This window comes from Cupressus sempervirens, chromosome 2 (assembly GCF_028749045.1).
Source record: "Cupressus sempervirens isolate cs-2001-9-10 chromosome 2, ASM2874904v1, whole genome shotgun sequence".
NCBI lineage: Eukaryota > Viridiplantae > Streptophyta > Pinopsida > Cupressales > Cupressaceae > Cupressus > Cupressus sempervirens.
The window spans coordinates 695,276,770-695,298,605 of record NC_143119.1 but is presented as its reverse complement, the minus strand read 5'-3'; the positions used below and the strand labels follow the sequence as shown (position 1 = coordinate 695,298,605).

The following is a 21,836-nucleotide window of genomic DNA, read 5'->3' as shown; positions in this document are numbered from 1 at the left end:
AATTTATTGAAACTCAGATACAAAAAAGCTTTTGATCACTTTGGAATGACATTTTGTGACATTCCCTAGTAGAAAATTCCAATTCCCAATGAGTAATCGTATGTCACTATGTTTTTAAATCAAATTAAGGAACAATCATTGATTCATAATACATATGTCTTAATTCCTTACTTCTTTCCTAGTTACTAACCTTAAGAAGGATGATAGATTTACTATGCCAAGGGGGCATGAAATAGACTACAAGCAGGTTCCCTCAAGGCTCTTACCTTCATATATTAGTTGATGATATACTGAAACCATTTTTTTTCTCTTTCCTTTGAATGTGATTTGTGATGGATACTTTGCAATTGGATATAGACTTTATGCAAAAGGGCTCCATTATGGGGAAGCCAAATATAATTAACGGTGCTTTGGAATCCCTTGGACTGGGTGTTCTTGATGGTTTTTTTGCAAGTTTTTCTATGATCATTGTTAATGAGGTAGTATTCTATTTTTGAACATTTTGCTTTTAAATTGAATTCACTGGGATCATTGCACCATAATTGCTTCTTGCAGTATGACTTTTAAGACTTCTAGTATGCTGATTACATGTTTTTTTTCCCTACAAGATTGGATATGAGACTTTCATTATTGCTGCACTCATGGCAGTGCATCATCGAAAGTCCATTGTCTTGTCTGGTGCTCTTAGTGCACTTATTGTTATGACTATAAGTAAGACAGTTACTCTAGCATTGTATATTTTTGGCTTTAGTTTTGGAATACAATGTTCTTAATGGAAGTGATTTTGGTAAAGACATCTTTGTCTCATTCATATGGGGTCGAGCTTGAGCAAATACTAAATTGATTTAATTTGTATGATGCTGTGAGTGAAGGTGCTATCAACTAGATTAGGGAAAATAGTTTCAAATTTGATCTCAAGGAAGCACACAAAAAGTGCCACTACAGGTAGGGAAGTGTACATACTATTTTGATGAGATACTATTTGACTTTCTTTTTGCATAGAGCTTTTTAAATATTTTATCATATCATAATTTCTTAGTGCTCTGAATTACAACCTCACCATGTCTAGAGATCTATGATACTTAGTTCTCTATTATTTGTTTGATTGCATACTCTATGTTCCTTACTTATTTGATATTTCCTTCAGAAAACTTAAGATACCTATGTCCTGTGGTATTCATCATTTTCCATTTGAATAAAGTGGGTGTTAGAGGATCACATATATAATCATAGAGGAAACATTTTCCATCAAATGTCAAAAATGAAACCAGAGTTAGAAATTGGTTAGAATGCTTTTGTGACTACACTTTTTGACTGATTTATGATCTTAAACAAATTAAGAAGGATAATTGCTGGATTCACATTCTTTCTCAGAATGTAGAAGACCCTGTCTAGCAAAATTTACATCCTGTGATATATGGAGACTTTATTCCTTTGTATGTGGTGGTCATGGTCGAATAGCTAATATATGAAATTATATTATGATTGTTAACAAGTGATGTCTCTTTGCAGTTTTATATGTTTTTTTTGGCTTGAGTTTACTTTATATTTCCTGGAGGTCAAACTCAAAGAATTTACAAAAAAAAGAGATGCAAGAGGTATGTTAGTGTTTTCTCTCTCTTTACTAGACTATGAACTCTTGATATCAATTGGTTAGAGGATCATTTTTAATAGATTTTCTAAGAAATTAAGTTGCCATAGCACTTTGGATTATTTAAAACATTTTTTTATCTTAGTTTCTTATGATGTGATTTATATACTCCACATTTTTTGTAACTTAACATCATCTCTGCAATCCAACCTTTTTCAAATCTTGTATAATTTATACATATGTAGTTTATAAGTTTTATTGGCTCATGAGATCATTAGCAATGTTTATGTGCTTTCATGGGTTCTATTGGTTTGCCTTTTGTGACAGCTACAATTTTAATGTGTTTGGTGCAGGCATTTATTTTGACATTTTTGGCCGAGTGGGGAGATCATAGCCAAATAGCCACAATTGCAGTAAGTTGTCCCTTGGATTTACTCTTATCATTATTGTTTTTGATGATCTAGATAAAAAATCTTTAGAATTATTTCACATGTTGCTAGCTATTTACACTTTACAGTAGTTGTACTTCTGCTGTACTTGCTTGATAAGCTGATGGTTAAATATCTGTTTTCCTCTTTGAAGGAATTTTTAATTCAATTTAAATAATTCTATTGTACTATTAAAAAAATTTTAAACATTACATCTTGGAAGCTCATTTTTACTATTAGAGGATCATTTTGTAAACATTACATTTTGGTAATCATGCATACATTGATATACTTACTTGGTCCTAAGTTTACAATGATATGTCATGAAAATTTGAATATGAAATCTCTCCAAGATGGGTTTATAAATAAATAAATTCAATATGACTTCTCCATTAATTATAAGAAGGGGTAAACTGCCAAGCAGAGCTCCACTCGATGAGGACATGGTTGGAAGGGGAATCAAAGATGTAAACTGCGACAGTGGCACACACACTATATATAATGGTAATGATGATAATAAAATAAATAAATTATAATCTAAAATATATAATAATAGTTACTAAAAATGATAAATTTGTATTACTATTATATAAATTTCCTACCAAAACACTGTACAAGATGATGTACATGCACTCAAAGCTCTATGGGTGTATGGAACTCTCCAGGCTATCTAGATTTTTTTTTGCACCTTATATGTAAAGAAGTTTGTGCACTAAGTATTCATTTGTCTATATTTTGAGCATTCCACTAGTCTTTCCTAAGTATTCTTTTCTCTCTATTGTTCCTCATCATATCTAGCTCCATGCACCAGTATTACACACTTGCAAAAGCAACTGTATTATCATATTGATTGCTATTTATTTCTAAATATTGTCATTAGGGGAGGGCACCTCAGAAATATCCCCTCTTTGAGGAACACATCCCAGGAGAGGAGATGGAATTTCCTTGGCATATTGGCCTTCTGAGGATCCTCTCCTCTTAGAAATGTGAGATTTAGGGATCATGTATCCCTATGGAACACTACTATCAAAATTACCTAAATTGGTAAAATTGCAAGGAATTTTAGTAGCTACCAGTAGTATTCCTATAAATATTAAGGTTTTCTATATCTAAGATGAGGAATTATGAGTGTTGGTTATGGGAGAGTCAATAATCTCTACTTATACATTAAAATATGGAGTACTATTTTATGACAATCAACCAGTGATATTGTCTAAATCTGACAGTAAAAATGAGCTTCCATAGTTGGAAGCACTGAGAGTGTTAGATCATTTGTCATTTCCTCCTTTATTTATAAATTATTATCTCAATAATAGGTCGCAAACAAGTTAACAAAAATGTTTGTGTTTTGCAGACTTTGTTTTTTAGTCTGATTCTAGTATCTACTCCTCGTTGGAGCATGGGGCTTCAGTTCACTCAAGCTAATGACAAAAAACTAGCTCTAGAGTTGAATGAAAATGCACAATTCCTTAAGAGTGATCTCACACAGAAATCACTATGCAAATTTGAATAATTTTCACTATGTAACTAAAGAAATAACAATTGGGTATATTACACAATTGCGCAAGTGAACATGTATGGTGGTGATTGCGATGATACTACTTGGAAGTGAACAGCTAGCTTCAAAAAATTATCTTTGAACTTTATCATATTAGTAACATTTTAGTTCATATGGTGTTAGCAGTAGCCCTCTGAACTTGTTTAGGAGGTTAGGTCAATCCTATAGCTAAGATAGCTATGAATTTGCAATATTCAGTCAATTACCATTATATAATTAAAATCAAACTCATTTGATGTGGGAGGGTCCAGGATCGAACCCACCTAAGAATCAAAAAAGCTAAAATCAAACATTTCCATTCTGGTATTAAGTCCTTAACAGTAAACAAGTTTACCCTTTTAGACAGATCATATGATAACACCTAATAGCTATACAAGTAGAATCAATTGCAATCTTCAATAATAAGAGAAATCTCAAAATAATAAAATTTCAAATTAAAATATATGATTATAAAATTTCATTGAAAAAAGGAACCCAGACTTACAATTATAACAATGTTTATTAGAAATGTCTCTTTGCATAAAGCAACAATTTAGACAAGTATAGCAAGCCTCTACACTTGCCTGATCAAAGAAATCCCAAACCATGGAATGTACTCAATACACATAAGAAAACAAAACCCTTCAAACTACTCATTCTCATAAGAAATAGTTACTCGTACAAGCTAAGATATACAATAGATAATCCATACCTAAACCAAAAATATTTAAATCATCCTCTCTGCACTTCTACATAAACTAGATAGATGTAGCCTATTTCAGAGGAATGAACCTAGAGGAGTGAGTGGCACCAATACCAGGCCTTACATGCTTCACTGGCTTGTATGAAATAGAAAACTCTACCAGATAATTTCCTATCATTTAAGGTTGAAATAAAAAAACACAAGAAAAAATCTTATTATTCACTATTTTTTGTGATCCAAGGAACAGGACTGATGAGACAAAACACTGTCCATTTGAATAAAGAAAAAAGAAAATATTACCTTGATTTCAACTTGGTTGAAGCTCTTCCATTGTATACACCAATGATGCTTCCAATCATTTCAGGCATAATTATCATTTACTAGTGTTAGTGCATATCATTAATTATTTTTGTTTGATTTCCCTTAGCAGATGTGTTTGACATTATTGTTTTATAATCCTAAAATGTCTTGTCTTGTCTTGTTTTATAATCCTGAAAGTACTTTCCATATAGATATGCTCTTTACTGTTAAAATTATTCTTCAGTTGGTGCACATATTTAGCCTGCATCGATGTCAATACTGCAGAATAGTTCTTGTTTTTAAACTATATAGTTTTGAGAGATATGGTAGATGTGAAATTATAGCCAGACTCTTATTAGAATAGAATCAATAACACCAAACTGATCAGCAATCAAATAGAAGGATAATCGTTGATATTTTAAAATATCTTGAAAATTTGATGATATTCCCTACTTGTTTGTGACAATCTAGCCATTTGTAGGTACATATTTACTATTTACTTAAAATTGTAGGATTCTATAATTCCATTTTCATTTTTTTCTTTTTTCTTTTAATATGGATGATATAGTAATCAAAGGTGATTGAATGGTAGTTGCCTTGTGTTTAAAAAACTAGCAATATTCAAATTGGAAAATTAGGAGCATCTTGGAGGAGGGTTGGTCATGTTGGATATGATTTTGAAATTTACCATACAACATTGTTTAAGAGACACCAACCACATATGATAAAGATGATTGATGATACATCAAGATGGCTAGAGTTCTAAGTGGTTTTGTGTTGCTATGAGTTATACTCTATTACAAGATAGGGTTAGTTCCTATACTTATTTTCTCAAGGCTCTCTACAGTAGTGTTCACTATGACATGAAGCCCTCTCAACTACTTCACTCCATTGTGAGACAGTTCACTTTCTATAGAGAGATAACTATTTCAAGGCTAAAGAAGGTATTCTTTTTTCAAAAAGACAAAGTGATGTAGGTATATTACGGAGCTCCTAGAAAAAGATTTTGTTGAAGGGGACACCAAGCACCAAGTAAATTCCAAACTTTTCTTACTTTAAAAGGTACTTATTGAAGGGTAAATGGCTATGCCTAAATTATAAGAGATGATATGGCTAGTTCACCACTGCATTGTTGCAAGGTGTCACCATATTGCAATATCCACATAAAAAACTTTGCTACTAATGCATAGATGACAAAGAGTTCTTCAATCATCGACAATCCATCATACGAATATTTTGTGCAAGATTTATCAATTATGAAAGATAGGGATCGACCTGATCTAGCTCAAAAATAATTTTTAGTATCCCATTTGAGGATATTATAGTGGTATCAAAGTTGCAAGACTTGGTAGCCTACTAGCTTTTATTGCATGCAAAGAAAAGATGGTCAATGCTTGTAGAAATTTAAAAGAACAATGATAGGGTCAAATCAATCTCCATTATCCAGTGAAGAAGAAGCAAAATAGATGTTTTCAGACATGATAAGATTGTTGAGTCATAATAATCTCTATTTGAGTTAAATGGCTCATAACACATCTAAGGTAGGACATTGGTGCATAGAGAAGAAAGCAACAAAACTATATACAATAAGGTGCATTTTTCTGGTTGATCCTCATTGTCGATGCCCACTTTATACAAGAAGATGAAAATGTACAAGTAAAATTGGTGGAGGAAAATGAGCATGCTAAACTATTGGCTAAATATGGGAGCCTTGGGACCAAATTTCTAATCAACCATCTCTTTTAGGAACTACTTGGGTGTCACCAAATGCACAAGGCCTAGACAAAACCAGAACAATCAAGGAGAACAAAATTATGGCTTGTAGGAAAAGTTCAAAAATTTGTCAATGCCTCTATAATTAATGTCAAATTCTCCTAGAAATTTGTTCCTAGGATGTGCCAGGATGGAGCGGCCGAAGGAGAACCTAGGTATGTATCTCAGGACAATGTAGGATTATCTGTTTGTGGCAGTAGTTAGATTTTAGCAAAATGTGAATGCCATATCCTTGCAAGAAAGATTATCAAGCAACAAAGATGCTGACTGATGTTATTTGCTAATTCATTGGGTCTACTTTGGGCTTTCTGAGTCTATTGTTTGAAGTAGAGACATAAAATTTGTTGGGAAATTTTGGTCCACAATGATACAAGGCTCAAGAAGAGTGTTTCCTATCACACACAGATAAATGACCATGCACAGGTGATAAACATGAACTCAGTGCAGCTCATAAGAGGATACAAGAACTAGCATCCTCAATCTTGGAGTGTGTCACTTCCCTAAATTTAACATTTCTATTATAAAGTAGGTTATTCTCAACAAATTAGTCACCTTTTGAAACATATATGGGTCATTTGCCTTCAACTCCACTTGACATAGCTTTGGAATAACAGGAAGAGAATGTAGGAGAAGATTTCTAAGGATTTAGACATTAAAATTTGTTGAGAGTTCTAGACAAATTTAAGACATTAAAATTTGTTGAGAGGTCTAAACAAATTTAACTCCAAGTAAACTACCAACTGTAAAAAACTCAAAATATGTACTACCAAAGAAATGATCAACATACTACTTCTTTTGATATGATAGAATTTCAATAATGTGAGGATAAATTAGTCCCTATCAGACTGATTGAAGTTACAATGAAAGTTCTTTTGGTTCAGTTCTATGTATTTTTTTGCAGAGAAGCGTTCCTATTTGGATTCTTTTGTCAAATTTGATTTTGATTGAATTTTTTGTTATTTTATATATTGTATTTGCCAGCAAAGTATGTCTTTATGCTCCTTTGAACATTTGGCTTAAATTATTCACTAATACTGTATGATTTATTAATGTTGTGAAATAGTTTATATGTTAGTGCCTTTTTAAGGTTATTATATCTACTTCAATCTCAAGCTACCATGAAGATGCCGGTAAATTGTTTCAGTTGTTACTGCTTGGTAGTAATAGGTAACAAGTGCTGAATTATGTTGTAGGCTATGACATATTCCTCTATAGAAGAAACACAAATTTGGCATATTTATTTGTCATTAATGTATAGTGGGAGCTGTTGTAGACACTTAAAATTGTCCCTAAACACTATATTAATTTATTAATATTGTCCGTGACATTGTAATTAATTAATTATATTGCTCACATTCCTCTACTTATTTAATTAAATTAATTAATTAAATGAGTTCATTCTCTTAAGTATTTAAATCTAATTTAAATACTCCTAGCCTTAATGTGTTAAATTAATTTAACACATGATCCTCCATCATCTCCTTTTTAAAATAAATTTTGTTTATTTAATCCTCATAACCCATTAATTCTTCTAAACCATGATTAAATTAAATTTCATTTAATTTAATCTTAATCAAACCTATAACCATCATTTTCATCCTCTTAAGCCTACTTCTTCTCTAATCCCACTTAATCATTCCTAATCATCTCCCTAATCCCCCTCATTAGCCTAAGAGTGTGCTCACACATGTGTGAGATGGCATGCCTACACACTCTTGTCTCCCACTCTTCTTCTCAAGTTTGCTCACACATGTGTGAGAAAAATTTGAATTCTTTACCATTTGCATGGCTTGCATGTCACCTTATGTGGCATCTACATGGATGCCACCTCACCAAGCCCTCTGTCAAGCCTATAAATAGAAGGCTTGTCTCGAGAATTTGCATCTCCCATTTTTGCATTGTTACCATGCTATTTTGAGTTTTGATGCAAATACAACAGGTCACATTTTTATGCAATACAACTATTATGTTGAAGTATCACGCAGATTACTTTCTACTTCTTACTACGAGAGTTATTTGTTCTTTATTAAATATGTAAATTTTTGAGGATAAGACCTAAAAATTGTAGATGAATTTCTATACTGATCGGATGGTACAAATTGCAAATAACTACAAGAAAAGGGGGTACAATTAGCACACAAGCACCTTTAGTCATCTGGTAGTAGGAGGAAAGGATTTATAATCCATTACATTTATAATTTCACCCTCTTTCTTGGGTCATATATTATATTCATGGGTCAATGGGTTTGACTCAAAAATGTACAGTTGAATCATGATAGGAATATCACAATTTGACTTGCTGTGGAAAATATCTTAGGCTTATCTATTGATGAACTCAAGGGGCTTTCTAATGAATTTTTCATAAGGCACAACACTTGTTTTAGGTTTTTCAAATTGGATTCCAAGTATAGTGGTTTAAACCATGGAGGAAACTCCATAGTTAAGCCTTCTTCAACTGGAGTAGTATTGGAATGGTTGAGCCTTTGAGCAAGTCATGGTGCTTCATCTTTGTGAGCACTCCCTCGATGCAATGAGTGCAAAGTGTTCATTCATTCTCATGAGAAATGAGTCTGTGTGAACTACTATGCATGAATCATGGTTCAATGAATTTGACTCAAAAACTACACTGTTGAATCTTGATAGCAATATCAGAATTTGACTTGATGTGGAAAATATCACCTACTTATCAATGATTTATGTGTCTTAAGTTTTAACATATTACTTCAATAATATATGCACCTTCAAAGTTCAGAGTTCAGACAATTCTGCTTTTCAATATTTTGTGGTTTTGGCTTGATATAAGACAATTGTTGAAAACAGTAAGGTTTTTATATCTCCAATTATTTATTATGGTTAGCCCTTATGGGCAACATATTGGGTGTAGAAGACAATGGTCCCACTACAAAATGGTTAGCCCTTATTCACCATACATTGAACAAAAATAAAAGTTTTTCACCATATAGCTTGGATGGACCAAAAGATTCATCACTAGAACCTTGTAGTTCTGATTTTGATTGTGGATGTTCTCAAGAAAATCAGAATTCCGCTTCTTACTAGACTAATTCCTTCCATACTTTGAAATTTCATATCAAACCAAACATTGAACTGATTAAAAATCCAACCTTGCTGATTGTGTGAATGTGTCCCTTTGGAAATAGATATCTCAGTAGACTGCAATGCCTAGTTTGGATCAGTTTCATCATAGGACAAAAGTGATTTCAAGTAAGGCATTCCTTGTAATATTGGTGCATATCTACATAGTTCCATGTTTGTATTTTTATATGTTGAGTCAATCTAATTATTCTGTAGTAGATTTGATGATTGTCTCTATTATTTCAATGTGCTCTATTTTATTTTAACTCTATTTTTACAGTGACTCTCTTGCATAGTTCCTGCGGAGAAAAAGGTCTTAAGTACAAAATGAATTACTATCTTAGTATGAGAGTCAACTGTTGGAGAAGGAACATTTAGGTTGCCATGCATTGCTAAGAGATGACAAGATATTATTTTGGTCTATGAGTTTTAATATTGCTACTTGTGTGGGAATTGTGACCATGCTTTTTAGTATTTTTGTTGCTTACAATTTTCTACTATTTAGGGTTTATGGTGTGCCTAAAATCTCTTTTTAAACTAAAATGCCACTTTTTTCTTGATGTTGTTTCTAATGAAGTCCATTCTATATGTGAGAATATTAACCAGTTTCTCTTGTATGAAATTCAAGTTGCTTGTTAATATATTTTGTATAACAATTTTACTATATTTTGCATTTGCATAATGCTTCTATCCAGGTGAAAGGCCCCCCAAAGAAAGAAACAAGCTCTAAAGAATCAGATAGTGAAGAGTCTAAAGAGGATGCTATACAAAAGGTAGATTGTTTAATCTCTTTGCAATGAGGATAATGCTAATTAACATTCTAGTTTGCTTCCAGTTGTTTTTATCTTTAGATTTTCAAAAATCCTAGGCAGAATGCCATATCTATTCAGCAGGCATTTGATGCTTTTGAAGTATCACTCTCATAGTTGCATGCATTGAACTATTTGTATATGTAGATTATTTGAGTTTGTTCCCCAAGAGTGACGCATTTTGTTGTTCAAATACTTTTTGCTTTGTAATTCCTCACATATATCAAAGCATCTATTTATGTGTGCTACTACTAGTTCAATTATCAAAAAGTATTCGTTAACAACTCTTATTTATTTACACAACTCCTTTTTTGTTTTTGTCATGCCTGAATGCATGTTTAAAAAAAAAAAAATTATTAAAAAATTAAGTACACTTTGCTAATTGTTTACAGTTAAGTTAGATCCTCATTTGAAATGACTCTATGGGGTGTAGTTGAAATTGTATTTTTAAAAACTGATTGGTATTTTCATTTTTGATGATGTCCATGACCTTATTCTTATTTTCAAACATTCTAAAGCAAAAAATTGAAAATATGCTAAATGTATAAATTTTGACTCAAACCCTCCATGCATTTGAATCTTGATAAATTAACATAATTTGATACACTGGAAACAGTAATCATATGGGAATTAAAGTTACAATATCCATAAAGATAGAGGTTTCACACATCACATATCCTTTTGTTATTCATTGATTACACGATCAATAAACAAGTTAACTAAAATCTCTACATTTCATGTTATATCCATTTGTAGCATGTGCCTCATGGCCGTGTTTTTGTGATGGGCGATAACCGGAACAACAACTGTGACTATCATGTTTGGTAAGTAGAGTAGAAGCTTATGTTTCTAATAGACTGTGTGCCACCTATATTTGTATATCTGACTTTTAAATGGACTGACTCTGATTTGTCTTATTTTAAAATAGGGGATCTCTTCCTGTCAAAAACATTTTTGGAAGATATGTAATGTGTTATTTGCGATCGTCACAATTGGGATCCGACATATACATACATCATTAGAAATTTAGAGGCATGAGATTTTCTAGGATGTTACTAGACAATAGCTTTTATGACAACATGAATTTCTTTTTGTGGAGAAAATCCTAGTAGTAGTCATGCATCATATGCAACCTTCAAATATTGGCAAGGACCTTGGTGGACAGAAAACTAGTGGTTGTGAGTATGTGTCATTGGAGTATCAATTCTTGACTGGGGTAAAGCTTCTTAGGAAAATGCTATCTATAGTAAAATGAGAAAGTGCAAACTCTACAGACTCACTTCTCAGTCACATAATTTGGTGGTTGTAATTTCCTTATGTTTCTAATTACGAGATACTACTTGAATTCTTCACAATTCAATGAATGTAGAAACAATTTCTTGTATTAAAGTAATATTTGAATGATTCTTAATTCCAAATGCATATACAATATGGTTTAGATCAAAATAATTATGATTGCATAACAATCAAGATGACATATATTTTCTATTTCTGATATATAGGAAATTACATGCAATGAATGAGTAAATTCTCAGTACCTTGTACTGTTCGTTGTGTCTGATATACAAGTAAGAATTTGCAAATATGCAAGCCATCTCTGATATAACTTAATATTTATGCTCTAAATATTGTGATAAGTTGTCTGATATGACAATATAAATATACTCAAAGATGATGCTATTTCTGATGGTAGACTTTATATGCCTGCACTGAATGGGTGCCAAAGGCAATATGCTCTCTTACAGAGCGATCATTGTAAGATACAAAATTTAATAAGTTCTTCCAATCATCTTGAGTTGAATGGTAGAACTACCTTTTACAGCTTTCATTAGAAATGATTAGTCATGTTGTAAATGACGTGAGTTATATCTCTTTTCAGTTGCACCCTTTCATAATAATCTCTAATTACTTCTCTTATGATTCAGATTGGTTTGTTCACAATAAGCACTGGGTGGGGGTGACTTGGTGAGATGACCTAGGGGGTGGACTTGGTGAGCAAACATAAAGAGTCCACTTGGTGAGTGTACTTGAATTGTCAGTTTGGTGAGTTGACTAGGGGATTCATCCTGGCGAGCTAACATGGCGAGTTGACTTAAAGTGGTGAGTTGGTGGGGCAAGTGGGGGTGACTTGGTGAGCTGACTTGGAGAGTTGGCTTAGGGGGCAGACTTGGTGAGTGAACTTAGAGAGTCAACTTGGTGAGTGTACTTCAATTGTCAGCTTGGCAAGTTGACTTGGGGAGTTATCTTGGCAATCTAACATGGTGAGTGGGCTTAAAGTGGCAACTTGGTGGGGCAAGTTGGCGAGCCGACTTAGCGAGGTCACTTAGAGATGTGACATGGTGAGCTAACTTGGTGAGCAAGCTTGATGAGCAGGCCTAAAGAATGACCTTGATGAGGCACTTTGGTGGGGTGACTTGATGACCAAACTCAAAGAGTCAACTTGGCGAGCATACTTGAATAGTCGACTTGGTGGGGCAAGTTGGCGAGCCGACTTAGTGAGTCCACTTAGTGAGGCGAGAGGTGAGTCAACTTGGTGCGGTGACTTGGCGAGCTGACTTGGTGGGCAGACTTAAAGACTGACCTTGATGAGGTTCTTTGGTGGGGTGACTTGATGAGCGAACTTAAAGAGTCAACTTTGTGAGTGTACTCGAACAATTGACTTGGTGACATGACTTGGTGGGTTGGCTTGGCAAGCCGACCTGGCATGCGTACTTGAACAATAGACTTGGTGAGCTAACTAAAAGAGTCAACTCATTGAGGTGACTGGGTGGGAGTGACTTGGTGAGTTGACCTGGAGAGTTGACCTAGGGGATGGGCTTGGTGAGAAAACTTAAAGAGTCGACTTGGTGAGCACACTTGAATTGTCAGCTTGGCGAGCAGACTTGGGGACTTGGTGGAACATGTGGGCAAGCTGACTTGGTGACATGACTTGGTGGGTTGGCTTGGTGAGCTAACCTTAAAGAGTCAACTTTGTGAGCATACTCGAACAATCGACTTGGTGACATGACTCGGTGGGCTTGGTGAGCCGACTTGGCATGCATACTTGAATAGTAGACTTGGTGAGCTGACTTAAAGAGTCAACTCATTGAGGTGACTCAGTGGGGGTGACTTAGTGGGCTGACATGGAGAGTTGACCTAGGGGGTGGACTTGGTGAGCGAACTTAAAGAGTCGACTTGGTGAGCATACTTGAATTGTTAGCTTGGCGAGCTGACTATGGGAGTCAGCCTAGCAAGCTGATATGGCCAGTCAATTTAAAGTGGCGACTTGGTGGTGCAAGTTGGTGAACTGACTTATCGAGGCCACTTGGTGAGGCAACTTCACAAAGTGACTTGGTGAGCCGACCTACTAAGTGTACTTAAAGACTAACCTTGATGAGACGCTTTGGTTGGGTGACTTGATGAGAAAACTTAAAGTGTCAACTTGATGAGCGTAGTTGAATAGACAACTTGGTGACATGACTTGGTGGGGTGACTTCATTAGTTGACTTGGCGAGCATACTAGAAAAGTCGACTTGGCGTGCCAACCAAGTGAGTTTACATGCTGAGCGAGCTTAGAGAAGAAACTCTATGGGGAAACTTTGTAAGCACACTGAGTGAGCCCACTTGCTGGGGCAAGGTGGTAAAACCACTGGGTGAGTCAACTTTGTGAGCTAACTTAATGAGTCAACTCATTGAGGTGACTGGGTGGCGGTGACTTGGTGTGCTGACTTGGAGAGTTGGCATTGGGGGCAGACTTGGTGAGTGAACTTAGAGAGTCAACTTGGTGAGCGTACTTTAATTGTCAGCTTGGCGAGTTGACTTGGGGAGTCAGCCTGGCAATCTAACATGGTGAGTGGGCTTAAAGTGGCAACTTGGTGGGGCAAGTTGGTGAGCTAACTTAGCAAGGCCACTTAGAGATGCGACATGGCAAGCTGACTTGGTGAGTAAGCTAGATGAGCAGACCTAAAGACTGATCTTGATGAGGCACTTTGGTGGGGTGACTTGATGACCAAACTCAAAGAGTCAACTTGGCGAGCATACTTGCACTAGTGCATTTGGGTTCATTTTTCGACCTTCATTGATCAAAATTTTGACCCAATTTTTGACCAAATTTGACCAACTCACTGGTACATGATTTGTCTCAATCATATAACTAATTATATATTTTTCATATTAGTTACTGTTAGTGTTTTTTAGGCATTCTATAAAATAGTGCACATGCCTTGCCCATGATATGACATTTTGTATGCATCCTGCACTCTCTCTCATTTGGCTAATGATGGATTATGTAGAGTGATCTGAAACCATGATGCTAAAAAACACACAATCAAATCCAAAATGAACTTGCACTACAAATGGATTGTGGAAATTTGATATTGGTAAAATTGCATGCATGTCTACCAAGACAATCACAACTGAAACATATATTTGTCCTGGTAGACATGCATGCAAAATTAACAATATCAGATTTCCACAATCCATTAGTAGTACAAGTTCATTTTGGATTTGATTGTGTGTGTTTTTTAGAATCATGGTTTTAGATCACTCTGCATAATCCATCATCATTCGGATGAGAGAGTGTAGGATGCATGCAAATTGTCATTTCATACGCAAGGCATGTGACTGTTTTATAGAATGCTTGAAAAAAGTTTACACCTACCTGTTGGTGGAAATTTCCACCTTCATTAGTCAAAATTTCCACCAACGCCTAGGTTTTTTCTACCTTTGTTGGTGGAAATTTCCACCAATGCCTAAATTTTTTTCTACCTTTGTTGGTCGAAATCTCCACCAATACCCAATTTTTTCCACCTTTGTTGGTCAAAATTTCTGCCAACACCAAATTTTTTTTCCCCTTTGTTGGTCGAAATTTCCACCTTCATTGGTCAAAATTTCCACCAACACCAAATTTTTTTTCCACCTTTGTTGGTCAAAATTTCCACCTTCATAGGTTGAAATTTCCACCAACACCAAAAAAATTTCTACCTTTGTTGGTCAAAATTTCCACGAACGGCCAAATTTTTTGCTACCTTTGTTGGTCAAAATTTTGACCAATTCCTAATTGAACTTAGACAATAACTATGGAAGGTTTTCGACCAATAGATTGGTCAAAATTTTGACCAACCAGTGAGATGGTCAAAAATTTGACCGAAAAAATATTGACCAATGGGTTGGTTGAATTTGGTCAAAAATTGGGTTGAAAATTTGACCAATAAAGGTCAAAAAATGAACCCAAATGTACTAGTGCATCATGCAATACTAAATAGCTCAGTTAACACTATAATATTATTGATGCGTGGTTAACAAAACAATCGTAAGATTATTAAAATTGTTTTATCCTTTAGTAACTTAGTTGTAGAAATATAAAGAATAAGAAAATAACATGAACACATATGACACGAGGATTTAACATGGAAACCTAATTTAGTAAAAACCACCTTGCAACTAGTCACAATAATTTTCACTCTTCTAAAGTGAGCCATGTTAGGAGCTAACCATGTTAAAGGTTACAAAACATATTATTAAGTATGACCCTATTAGAGGATTTATATCACCCTGTTAGGAGTGGCCTGGTTAGAGGTCTTCAAACACTTCAATCTTAAAATGTCACCTTGTTAGAGGATTTAAAAAATAATTGTTATGTCAATTCTATTAAGAGATTTTTTTACTACTACAATGGTTAGAAAGCAACAACAATTTGACATGATTTATGAAGCAAATTTCTTTGCAGATTTAGATCTTTGTTCTAGCTTGAACTTTGGATCCTTCCTGATCAGATGTTTCTTTGTAGCTTATCTTTCACACTATCCTACTCTACCTTTTCTTTGCTCACATATCCATATTTTTCATATTCGACTTGTTACAATTGTCTTCTCAACTTGACCTTTCTTATATATCATAAGCTAGGAAAAGTTGGCTTCAATACCCTTCCAGAACATCAATAAACATCCAAATAGTCGACTTTAATTAACAAAATATTTGACAATTACATTTTATTGTCACTCAATCAATAGTGGAATTGAATACTTAGTTGACACTATGACTCCTTCAATTCTTGACCACTTGGTTAATACTACATGCCTTTGATGCCTGACCACTAGGTCAAATATTGCAAGCCTTTGATGCCCGACCACTTAGTTAATACTACAATTAGGAATCCTTTCATTAACTAATTGCTTAGTTAATACTAGAAAGTCTTCATTAGCCATCTACTCGGTTAATACTGAGATATACAAGATTAATACTAAAAACTCTACATTTCTTGGTTAATATGATATTTTTGTAAACATAAATGACAATATATAATTAAAGAATTATTTTCAACAAATCCCCTCTTTGGAATTGATGGCAACATAACGTGTTGACATAAGCTGATAAAGATATGAGCAATTAGATAATATCCTTAGTTTCATTCTGATTCTCATCCATACCAACTCCCTCTAAGATTCAACTTGGATTTGTGTCTATTGCTTTCTTGTCACTACTCTTCTATCATATTCTTCATCTTAGTTGTACATTCAATCATCTGAATAACAAGACTCTCCCTCTTTCTCATTAATACTGATCTTTTCATAATCTTCCTTGTTGATACTAAAATCTCCCTCTTTGACATCAATTGCCAAAGGATATAAACTTTGAAGTTATAATGTACCTTTGTATTGATTCATATGCAATATTCTCTACATTTCAAACCTGAAGTGTGACACTCTATATCAACTTGATTGATTTTCAATGGAGCTTGGTTGATGCCTCACTATATTTTTCTTTAGTAAGAATTAGATAGGGGAGTAAACCCTAGTTTACCTCTTAGATACATTAATGCATCCTTAGGTAAAGATTTAGTAAACATATTTGCTATCTGCTCCTTGGTGTTTACATATTCCAATCTCACCTCTTTGTCTTGAACCAATTTCCTTAGGAAATGATATTTTATTGCAATGTGTTTTGTCTTTGAGTGCATCACATGATTTTTGGATATATTGATTGCACTAGTGCTATCCCAATAAATAACCACTAGTTCCTTGATTTCTTCCTTCATTCCTGACATCAGTTCCCTGATCCACATCATGTTAGATAATTAACTATTGCAGCAACATACTCTGCTTGTTCTATGGATTGAGAAATATAATTATGCTATTTGTCCAAGACACTAGCCTCTTTCCAAGAAAGAATGCTCCTCTACAAGTGCTTTTTCTATCATCAATGATTCCTACCCAACCTACATTAGTAAATGATCTTAACTCAATATTTCCTCCTTTCTTGTACCATAACCCACAACTTTTAGTTCCTTTTAGATATCTCAAAATTCTTTTGGCTGTCATAATGTGATTTTTTAAGTAGAAAATCTTGCAACTATGCTAATTGCCAATGCAACATCAGGACTGGTGTGGACCACATACCAAATTTTCCCAACCATTAATCTATAAGTATTTTGGTGTACCTCCTTTGAATCATCATTTATTGAGAGCTTATGTGTAGTAGACATAGGTGTTCCAATTGGTTTGGAATTTTCCATTCTAAATAATTTCAATGTTCCCTTGATGTATTTTGATTGAGTGATGAATAACCCATCCTTCATTTGATGAACTTGTAGACCCATAAAAATTTTGATCTCTCCAAACACTAACATTTTAAATTCTTTCCTCATTTCTTTAGCAAAGGACTTGCGTAAAATCTTATGTCCTCCAAATATGACATCATCTGCAAATATATTTTTGCAAGTAATATATTGTCATGTGGTCCTTCTTTGATATACAAATTGCTATTATCATTTATCATTTATCATTTCAAAACCAATTTTTACTAGATATCCATGTAGTCTTTCATACCATGCTCTGGGAGCTTGCTTTAATCCATATAAGGTTTTATGAATTTTACATACCATGTTTGTTTGGCTTGGATAAATGAAACCTTTAGGTTGTTCAATGTAGACTTCTTCTTCTAGGATTCTATTCAAGAAAGTTGATTTGACATCCATTTGATATACTTTGAATCCCTTTTGTGCTGCATAAGCTAGAAGTGTTCTAAATCCTAGTCTTGCAACAGGGGCAAATGTTTCCTCATAATCAATACCTTCTTCTTGAGCATAACTTTTGCATACAATTCTTGGCTTGTTTCTTGTTACTTCTCATTTCTCATTCATCTTATTTCTAAATATCTATTTTGTACCAATCGCGTTTTTATCCTTGAGTCTAAGAACAAGAGACCAGGTTTTATTCTTTTCTATTTACTCAAGCTCTTCATTCATTGCCTTTATCCAATTTTCATTTTCTAAAGAATCTTTTATAGATATAGGTTCAAATTCACTAAGTAAACATGTACCTTTTAATTTTTTTTCTTGTCAATGCCTTATGTCTCTCCTCCAATTATTTGATTAGGTCTATGATGCCTTCTAAATTTTTTTGCAAGTCTTGGATCTTTCTTACTTAATCTCGGTTCTCCAAGATCTTCATCCTTTTTTCTCAAGTTCCTTTGATTGATCAAGTTGTAACTCAAGTTGTACTTCCTATGAATCGAGTTTTACTTCTTGGGGCTACAACTTAGGTTGAACTAATCGAGACTCAGGTGCCTTTGTCTCTGACTCATGCTGAAGTACCAGTGAATTGCTAGGTGCACTTAGTTGTTGATTGGCTTCAAAATTCTAAGGTAAAGTCTCAGGTTCCTCTTCATAATAGACAAACTTTCTGTAATCTTTAGGTTCTTTGTTGCTCTTTTCTTCACTTCTTTCTACAAACTCATCAATCTTCACGCTTCCATAAATGTTCTACAATTTTTCCCACATGTCAAATGTAGTAGGACAATCTTTAACCTCATCAAATTTAGAATAGCTAAGAGAAGAAACTATATCAATCATCATTATATTGTGATCCTTTTCTTCTTTTATTTTCTCCATAGACATAGGCTTGGGTGGTGACACATATTTATTCTCTAAGTAGAATACACCAACATCACTAATACTTGATATATGTAGCTTCATCAACTCCTACCATGCTGAAAAGTTTTCTCTATTAAGCTTAGGGATCTCCCTTTTGTAAGAAATCTTGATCTTTAGCTTAGGTCCTTAAAACCTTTTCCTACAAGCACCAACTGCTTTGATACCAATTGTTGGAAATATAAGAGAGTAACTAAGAGGGGAGGGGTGAATCAATTATCACAAAGATAAATCCTTGTCTCTTAGATGTCAGTACAAAATTCCATTGATCATACAATACTGAATAGCTCAGTTAGCACTATAATATTATTGATGCTCAGTTAACAAAGCAATATTAAGATTATTAAAATTGTTTTATCCTTTAGTAACTTAGTTTCAAAAATATAAAGCATAAGAAAATAACACAAACATAGATGACACCAAGATTTAATGAGGAAACCCAATTTGGGAAAAACTACCTTGCAACTAGTCACAATAACTTTCACTCTTCTAAAGTGAGCCCTATTAGGAGCCAACCCTACTGAAGGTTACAAAACATACTATTAAGTATGACCCTATTAGAGGATTTAGATCACCCTATTAGGAGTGGCCTGGTTAGAGGTATTCAAACACTTCAATCTTGAAATGTCACCTTGTTAGAGGATTTACAAAATGACTATTAGGTCAACTCTGTTAAGAGATTTCTTTACTATTACAATGGTCAAAAAGCAACAATAATTTGACTTGATTTATGAAGCAAATTTCTTTGTAGATTTAGATCTCTATTTTTGCTTGACCTTTGGATCCTTCCTAATCAGATGTTTCTTTGCAACTTATCTTTTACACTATCCTGCTCTGCATTTCCTCTACTCACATATCCATATTTTTCATATTCCACTTGTTACAATTGTCTTCTTAACTTGACCTTTCTTATATATCATAAGCTAGGAAAAGTAGGCTTGAATACCCTTCCAAAACATCAATAAACATCCAAATGGTTGGCCTCAATTAACAAAATATTTGACAATTACATTCTATTATCACTTGGTCAACACTAGAATTGAACATTCAGTTGACAATATGACTCGTTTAATGTCCAACCACTCAGTCAATACTGCAAGCATAAATCCTTTCATTAACCAACTACTTGGTTAATATTGGAAAGTCTTCATTACCTAACTACTCGATTAATACTGAGATATACAAGGTAAATATTGCAAACTCTATATTTCTTAGTTAATACTGACATTTGTGTAAACATCAATGACAATATACAATTAAAGAATTATTTTCAACATTATCTACTGATGAACCAGTCAAACAGAAGGATGAATCACAAATAGAAATAATGACCACATTGCCAAATTTGGAAATCCAAGTTCCATTGCCACAAATAGTTTCACCTAGCACCAGTAGAGGCAAGAAGCTTAAAAAGGAGTCACATACATTTTGGTCAAACCCAATAACTCTAGAAGAAGAAATCATTATACCAAGTTGGGATCCAAATACCTTGGATGATGACCAAATGACTATTTAGAGTTATGTGAAAGAAAGGAGCAAGCAAGGCTAAGAAGAGAAAAAAAACATAAGCAAGTCCTTCATGATGTAAAAGATATATTGCTTGAGGTAGCTCCAAGAATTGATTTCAATGAAAAAGTACCTATTTTGGATCAATTTGTTCAAATTATTGATCTAGATATTTTTACATACTCACTATTGATGCAAAGGAGTAAGAAGAATTTTGAAAATAGAGTGTCAGACAAAGTCTCAATCCATATTGCTATTGAGCAAGTGGATTTATCCACTATTGTTACAACATTGGAAGCTATTGTTCAAAATTTTTAGTCATTATTCTGAAAATTGTGTGATATTCCATTTATTACCAGAGAGGTCAAAGATAAGTTGAGGAAAATTGATGAAGATATGAAGTCAAGTGTAGAAGAATTAAGCAAAGACCTGAGTACATCTTTACTACACTATACCTGAGTGAGAATCCTCATAGGACTTCAACATGAATTTCTACAAGAAGAGAGCAATATGAGAACATAAATAAATGCAATTCAAGTTTTTCTACTACCTCATTTGAAAGTTATGCAAACACATATCATAGATGCAAAGGTTCTCATAGCCACCCAAAGTCTTTTCATTGTTGATCATATGATTGATCTTGCAACCAAGCTAAAGATTAAAAAGAAAGTTTAGAGTTGATAAGGTCTAGTTAGGACAATACTTTGGAGATAATATTAAAAAATCACAAAGATTTCTTGGAACATTTTTGACTATCCCCAAAGTACATATTTTTCTATGTTAAGAAATCTTTTGACATAAGTGTCAAAAAAAGGGGTAAAATATATATATGTTTCTCTAATATATATGTTTGTTTGTATATATTTTGAACTTATAAGGAGATATTATATATTTATACAACAAACAAAAATAATTTTGAAAATGATTTTGCAAGACTAAAGCTATACTGAGCGAAAGCATATGTATAAGAGGAGTTTATGTGTTGGAGAACTTTGTAGAAAGGTAAAAGATATTTGATATTTTTGACACTAATGCCAAATGGGGAGAATGTTACTTCTAGAAAGAATCATATTTTCTATTAGTGTCAAAATGTGTATAACAATCAAGCTATCAATATTGGCCAAGATATGAAGGAGGAGATAAGTAAAATTTACTAAGTATACCTAAGATCAAGTATTCACCAAGCAA

General features: G+C 33.7%; 1 protein-coding gene across 1 annotated transcript in view; it reads left to right on the top strand.

Annotated features, from left to right (window-relative positions):
- Nucleotides 1-332: 332 nt before the first annotated feature.
- Nucleotides 333-21,836, top strand: part of LOC149575276 (GDT1-like protein 4) — a 28,729-nt gene continuing 7,225 nt past the window's right edge. Inside the window, exons 1-5 of the mRNA XM_089816015.1 lie at nt 333-479; nt 609-711; nt 868-945; nt 1,513-1,598; nt 1,945-2,004. Of these exons, the coding sequence (XP_089672141.1) occupies nt 333-479; nt 609-711; nt 868-945; nt 1,513-1,598; nt 1,945-2,004 (474 nt within the window). The remainder of the gene's footprint in view (nt 480-608; nt 712-867; nt 946-1,512; nt 1,599-1,944; nt 2,005-21,836) is intronic.